At 41.9% G+C, this 7,672-nt stretch overlaps 1 protein-coding gene across 1 annotated transcript; it reads right to left on the bottom strand. All coding sequences in view use genetic code 11, as the record gives it.

Annotated features, from left to right (window-relative positions):
* Window positions 1–3,081: 3,081 nt before the first annotated feature.
* On the bottom strand, window positions 3,082–3,601 carry EGR_08163 (hypothetical protein; the record flags this gene model as incomplete). Its single annotated transcript, XM_024497412.1, has 2 exons — window positions 3,082–3,176; window positions 3,574–3,601. 2 exons carry the CDS (start codon window positions 3,599–3,601, stop codon window positions 3,082–3,084), a joined length of 123 nt encoding a protein of 40 aa, XP_024348208.1.
* Between the last annotated feature and the right edge of the window lie 4,071 nt (window positions 3,602–7,672).

Raw genomic sequence — 7,672 nt, 5'->3', positions numbered from 1 at the left:
TAATGTTGTGAAGTAGTCTGCAAAGTTGCTTGCGTACTCGAGAAATTGCGGTTTGTACATGGAAATTTGACTTCTAAGCATCACCATCTACACAGCTTTTTATCAAACCAAAGTGATATTGTTCGACAGATGAGTATTACGCGCAAATCTAGCCTTAGAAGTGATTTAGTTTAGCTTACTTAAGTCGGTTTCCACCCAGTTTCTTAGAGGAGGACTGTGGCCGCGGTTCAGGCACATTGTTGATCATGCATGCACATATGCAATCATGATTTTCTTGACCAATCCAACTGCTGCTTATAAGCCTACTGAATGTTAGTAGTATCGAAGCGAGGAATTCTTATATTTTTTTCGTTGTTTATAAGTCAATCCTTTCGTAAAGCATGCCAAATGGCACAGCCAGTTGCCATTAGTGAACGCGTCTGTGGTCTATGTAATTTCGCTTTACCATAACTTCGGTGACAGCCCTACGTGTAGGTGTAGGGTACCAATAAACAAAGAACCGGACAACATTTGTCAAAATTCCTTGTGACGCAGGCACATGCTGCACTGGTACACCCTCCACTGCTCACATGACAGCCACAATCGCATTTGTGTTGTACGGCTCTCTTATCCACTCCACCAGAATGAAGATTAAAAGCAACTTTCATGCTGAATAGCTAAAGCGCTATTCTCGGATCGTGAGTAACACATTCGAAGAGTGTTGGTCAAGCCTCAATTAGCGACTGCTTTCTTGTTCTGCAGTTCTTCTGCACGTAACATCTGGGTTTTGAAACTGAATTATTTTACCAATCTAAGCCATATTGAAACCAAATTGTGCGCGGGAACAAAATGAGCTTTGCATTTCTAAAGCAGTCTGTGTCAGAACCAGATGTAGGTTTACGTGGATCTGCACGCTCTCAGTTTTTAGTATCAATTTGGTGAAATGAAATGTTGGTCGTTGGTGAAAAGAGATAGGAATGCATGGAGGGACTCCATTTCCCTGCAACAAATTGGTTTATGTGATTGGTGTAAACTATCCTGCAGTATGGTGCCATCTTTCGTTCCTTTAAGTTAACTCTGTTCTTTGTATGTAATTATGATTAGGCGCTCACATTTGCAATCTTTTTTGCTCGGGAGCTCTTTAAGAATAGGTTTTGCGCCCTTTTTTATTCTTCTCATCATAACACACCTTGAGTTCCCTTCCATTGGTCAAAGAAACAGCAAGTAATGTCTGCCATGCTTCGAAAACACATCAGCCTAAACATCGACCTATCTCCTCATTTGAATTACACTTCCTCTCCTTGTAAATCAGCGCTTAAATCGCCTTTCGCTTCTCTCTCTGCGTCAAAACTTGCTCTGCGGCTGTTTTCGTAAAATCAGTAAACTACTTCAAATATAATACTTCTTACTAAGAAAATTTCGTTGAAGAGGAAATTTGTTAGAAATTTTCTATGCTATAAAAGTAAAAAGTGCTGGTTAAAGATGACTCTTTTGCCTGAATTCAGAGGCAGTTTGTGTGCAAATAGGCGGTTTTCGCACTAGTCCAATTAAAAAAATGATTTGCTCCTAAGACATTTGAGCCAAGGTTGAACAAATGGGCATCGTAATAGTTGTTTTTTGATACCTAGTGTTCATTTTTAAACATATTTTCTCAAGAATGTATTAGCATGTTCGGCTCTGCGCTTACTGCCACCGCTACTCACTTTAATTTTGGTGGTACACAATCGGTTCGCGCTGCTTTAAAATGAATAAACGAACTTGTAAACATTTAGTTTTCTAGGCGAAAGAGGAAGACAAATCTATCTATCTATCTTCCTAGATCAATCATCTAACAAACTCAGATATCCAAATTAGCCAGAATGAAAGGCAAGCGAAATGACGCAGTAGGGGTAAGGTCGCGCGTATCTAGGTGTGGACTGCCGTTCGAACCGAGCGCTACCTGTTGACTACAATAAAGGAATTTACAGGATGTACACGCCTAGACATCACGTGTGAATAGAAAATGAGCAGCTACTGTTGGTACACTTCATAAAAATCCAGTGACTACAAAAGATTTTCTGCTCAATATTACTCAGAAAAGTGGTGGACGGTCGCTTCTATATTTCAAGCCTGGTGCGAAGAATACGACATGTAGACAGCTTTTACACTTTTACGGCCATTCCATTTAAAGGATCCATTAGGACATGCAAACTTTACACCCATCGTCCTATCACCTTTTCTTTGTTCACCTGTGTATTCTATTTGGCTTCTGCTCACAGGGTTACATGCTCTTAACTAACAATGATAAGTTTTAACTATAATTTTGAGACCATTGGTCTGCTTAACATAAAGAATGATAATAGAGAAAAAAAATAATGTGTTAATTTTGAGCACATACTAGCCAGCATAACAAGATTAAGCAATTATTTGGTCATTTGCTTTCGTATCACAGCTGCTGATAGTTCAATAAGAGGCATTCCTTGAGTGTATCTTCGAAACAGTCCAATGACTTTACGGCTGCTGCAATTCCTTTTCCTATCTAAGTTTTAGGCGATCAAAATCCCACCTCTGTAAAGGTTTATTTCATTGCGCGATAGTCAGTTCGTGAGATTGCGGGAAGTTTTGAAGCTTTCTACAGTCTTAGAATCCGCCTCTATCTCCGACACACGCTACGATCGGAAGGGCCAAAAGGATTGCAAGTGATCTTTCATTCGCACTAATATTCCCTTGCTTGTGAGGCTTAAGAGGCCGATGAGCGGAATATATCACGAAACGCGTAACTTCCTCTTTTCCGACTTTTAACACTTATCAGTTTTCTTTGGTTCGTCCCTCCTTCACTCTCTTCTCTTCACCTTATCGTCTAAGGCTAGGCTATGCGTAGGCCAGGTAAAATCGAACTGGAGTTCGAGCTTGCGCACACCATGCCTAATTTGGGCTTGGCTAGTTGTTTATTGCCAATCCTAATACAGATTATGTTCACTGGAATCCATGCTTCATGTATTTCCGTGCAAGATACAGAAGTCTTGCAAAATTTAATTTTGGTTCCAAATATATACACTTAGTCTGCCTCACACTCCCATTCTTTCCATGCAAACGCAACCTAGCTGCAGCAGCTGGCCTCAATCACGATTCAACGAGCTCTGCCTCCACCTTCTCGATCACATTTACCTCAGACTCGAAAATTACATCCTGCTCATCCTCAGCCTCCTCAGGCAGGTCTACCAGCCAAAAGGAAACATGGAGTTATATTGATCTCTTGGATCGGCGAAAATTAGCAATGAATGCTATTTTTGAAATGCGTAAGTATGATTCTCACTCCCCATCCACAAAAAAATTTTGCACACTTGTACAGGGCTCTGTCAGGGTCAGCTTTTCTCCCCATTCACGTTCACTCTTCATTATTCATTTTAACCTTTGACATAATCGCTCCCAATGGCGTCCAGCCTATGCCCAACACTAAGCTGAACACGAATTTCTTCATTTTGGACTGAATAACCGAAGGATAATACCCTTGATTTCGCGTAGCTAGGCTGCAGATGGGAATGCATCCATTCCCTCAGCAGCATGGATATTCATTTTGGCCTGTCAAAAAAATAATTTTACTTCAGCCAATACCATAATTGAGGTGGTCAGCAGGTGGCATTTAGCATTCACTGGTGACTAATGTGAAAATCATTTCTTTATTTCATGGATCAAGGAAGAAAGAATACTCTTGTAACCCCTCAAAGATGACGTTAAAACAGCAATTCATTGGTTTACCACGTAAGCTTTGCTAAGGTACATAGTGTTGGTGGTTTCATAGCCTCTTCATTCCCACCCATCCCTTGGATTAGGCGTACTGAAGAACCACACGTGGACGCTATCCAGTAAATGTCTGCCTGCTTTGATGAGTTTTGTCGCAAATACTTTGAGATGGGCCTTCTTAGACGACTCAAGACAATGTGATTTTTATACATTCGGGCTAGTTAAGCACTCACAGGTTCCTTGGACACGGTAAATGAATTTAAGCAGAATAAGTAATGGCACACGAAATGTATAAGCTACCAATTAGAAAGCGAATGCACTACATGTTCTCGAAGCGCCCTCTTTAAGGTCCCGTCTTTGAGCCTGGATGACCTCGTCCCCTCGGAGGAAATAGGTAAATTGACATTCGCAAAGTAAAAGTGACAAGTAATTTTGAGTCATATGCATGCACAAGCAAAAAAACACCCAGCAAAGTCCCAAACTATTATCTGTTCCTAAATTTCATAGCTGATTCCTCTGCTTCCAGCCGAAAACATGTCTGCTGCTATGAATTGAGCACACAATTAGCTTGCCAAGTGCCAGGACTCATCGTGGTACAACAAAAGGTGTCTGGGATTTACGCATGGAAATCAGTCTTTCTGGAGAGGTGAGCAGAGGGCAATAAAATTCCATTAAAGCAGTAAAGACGCACTTAGTCTTGTACAGACTTCCACTTGGCATGGGGTGAGATTGGGAATATATAGCCCCGATAAAGTACAACGAAAATGGGATCAAATCAGAGACATAGCCGAATTCTTCTTCTTACTCAAAGGTCAAATTACACCAAACTGCCCATTCATTAAAGGCCTAAGTAAGCAGAAACGAAAAAATGACACAGAAAAATTAGAAGTTTGTGCTTATTGAAATGTTTCGAGGGTGTCCAGCACTGTGGCTGGAAGAAAATGGGAATAATGCGATTTGGCATTGAGTAAGCAGTGCTGGCTAAGAATTTTCACCAAAAGGATTGGCATTCTGTTATCTTCCTGTGCTAGTCAACTCCATCATAAATCAGCAAACACATTTGATGACATGCAGGTTAATTTGGATAAAGCAGTCTGAATATGGATTTCCAACTCCTCGTTCACTTGTGTCGGATAGAGACTTTAATTCTGGCAGATTTATAACACTAAAAGTCAGATGAACGTGTTTTGCCTAAGATCAAATTTCCTACCTAGCAGTTGTCTTCCGGGTGCACCACGAAGTCAGCTTAAAACTACGCTGCTTAGCAAATTATCAGGCAGGATGTGAGTTATTCAATGCACTAGGTAAAAGCTATGGCCAATTTTCCTTCCCTTCTTCACAAGATGGCCTCCATCCTCCATCTGAGTCATACTGAGGGACTTCGGTTGGCAATTAGACCCATTTTCCACTTACAGAAGAGATGGAGAACTGTAGATCAGGTGGAAAATGTGGCTGGAAATATATTAAAGCCTGCTTCACTGTTCACAGCCAGGCGGGTGGTGGAAGCCGAGTTCGATTTAGGGAACAGGCAATGAATGATCCTATTTTGTGGGCTGAAAGGCAATATTTTGAGGTCATGCATTTGACCTTATGAATGCACACATCTCATACTTGACCGTAAATACGGTGCCAGTCACTGCATGACAATTCATTATCCAACTGTCCTGGTACCATCCTCTGTTTGTTCAGCCAGACTTTTTCTATTAGTAGTGTGGTTGGAATTATGAATATTGTGTGACTGGCAGCATTTTCTGCAATTGGTGGCTATCGTTGATGCACATGCACTAAACTGCACCTTCACGCACCACTTTGAATGCAAGTTTATGGGAGTGACGGCGACGTTTTCAGCAGGGCCTTTAAGACATAAGCGGTGTTGGAATCCATATCCGCCTGGCTCACACGAAGAGTGGCGTCATGTCGACACGTGAACGGAGCAGCGAAAGTTTGGTCTGTGGGCTTTGGTGCAGTGAATTGGTGATGCAGATGCAGTGGACCTCTTTGCTGTGGGCCCTTCAAACCACAACAACATCTTCCGATTCGGCGTTTATGACAAGGCAAGAGCCGTGGTTGTGGAAGCTGCAAACAATATCTGCTCCGCGTTAGCGCTACTAGGAGGCGGACTGCGCACGAACAATGCCATGATCAGGGCAGACGACAATACCGCAATCATCTGTTTGTACCAGTAAATCCATAAAAGCAGCCTCTTCATGGCATAAAAGAGGAAGTGGCCATCGTATAACTTTGTAAATCGGTACGGCTCCTCTATCTATAATCTCGAAAAGAGGAAGGAGGCGCTTAAGCACCAACAACTGAAATGAAGGGAAAATCGCCATACGCTGTTAGTCAAGACAGTTGAGCTTGATGGCCCAGTAAAATAAGGTACGATTAGTAGGTGATCTGAAATGATCAACACAGTCTGCATCATTAAGAGGAACTTATCAGGTAGCCGATGAAATCGAATAACCTCTGTCTAAGCATTAAAAGAGGCAGAAAAGTGTCAGCGAACTCCACACCTCTAGGTCATCGATGCGCGCAAAACACTTCGCCATAATCTCTACATATCATGGTGTGGTAAAATTAATAGTGTAATGAATTTACCTAAAATTTGAGGCTACGTGATGATTAAAGAGCAATGCTGCGTGAAATTGTTGCCTAAAAAATAAAGAAGGAAGTTTTCATCTCCAAATTTCGTTTTCTTTCCTAACTTTTCCACCCAGACCTCAACAGCTGACAAAATGCGTCCATTGATATCCAACACGATAAGCAAACGTGAATCCTGCAGAAAAAAGCCACCATCTTGAGTGGTTTTATGGCCGATTGGTAATGTAATGACCCGACTTTCACTCTGCAGTGTGAAGATTTACATGTTCAGCTACCATAGAATGATGAGAAAACAAGCTCTAGGACCAGTAGCCTCGCTGATGGAGAGGCGACATAACGCACGTCCATGAAGCGCTTACGCTGAGGGCATACGTTTCACTCCTGCATTGGCAAGGCACCCCGTCTATCAGTCCACGCAGCCACCATCATAGCGATCAGCTCCTGGAAGGGCCCGATCCACAAAATTTGATAACGCCACAGTAGCACTGGTCAATATCCCTCCCACCCCAGGTTACTTAATCGCACCTCAAATATGCTTCGGCTGCTTCGGAGGTGCTTGCGTCCGAATTACACTGAGAAGCAGTTACGATTTTACTATCTCACCTTTCATGGCACAGTTTGCATCGATGAGATGAATCAGTAACGATGGAAAGGAAGACCTACTAAGGGAGAGCCTCCCAGCTGCCCCATAATCAGACGAGGAAAGGATTTACTGTAGAAGTTAATGTTTCTTCTTGCCTAATTGAATAAAGGTGAAGAAGAGCTTATTATCATTATCACAAAAACTTAATTTGTCATTTTAAAAGTGGAATCCGTAACGATGAAATTACTTCTCTCCCCAGCACTGTCTCTGAATTGAACTGTACTGAGAGGAGGGAAAACTGTTCTGTTGAAAAGAGACAAATCAACAAGCTGATATGCACAGTTTTCTGGCATTTCTAGTTACAAATTCTTTTCAAATGTTATGCCACTTTTTGGAGCCTTTTTATCCTTATCCAAACATAAAACGTTGTATCAACAAAAGCAATTATTTGAGGGTGGAGGGTTCCACACTTGGCTAATGTGTACCACTATAAAGGCAAATGAACCAGGTTTGCCGCGGACCAGTGTTTCCACTGAGGACCTGCCTTCAGGAAGTGCCAATAAATTAGTATGAGACTAAGCCAGTTTGACAAATTACAGGGCAGAATGCAAATTTGTCAGGACCCTAGTTAGTATCTATGGGCAGAATGTTCTACCCTTTTGTGAGAGATCGCTTCAAACTTATACTCTATGTCTCCACCTGAGTGACAGTAGTAAGAGCCTTCGAATAAGAAGTAAATTTACAATCCAGGGCAGAGATGGATGGCTGCAGATCTGGTTGGGTCTG

The sequence above is a fragment of the Echinococcus granulosus genome (genome assembly GCF_000524195.1).
Source record: "Echinococcus granulosus chromosome Unknown EG_S00097, whole genome shotgun sequence".
NCBI classification, from domain to species: Eukaryota; Metazoa; Platyhelminthes; class Cestoda; order Cyclophyllidea; family Taeniidae; genus Echinococcus; species Echinococcus granulosus.
Note: the sequence above shows the minus strand (reverse complement) of the source record. Positions and strands in the feature narration are given on the sequence as shown.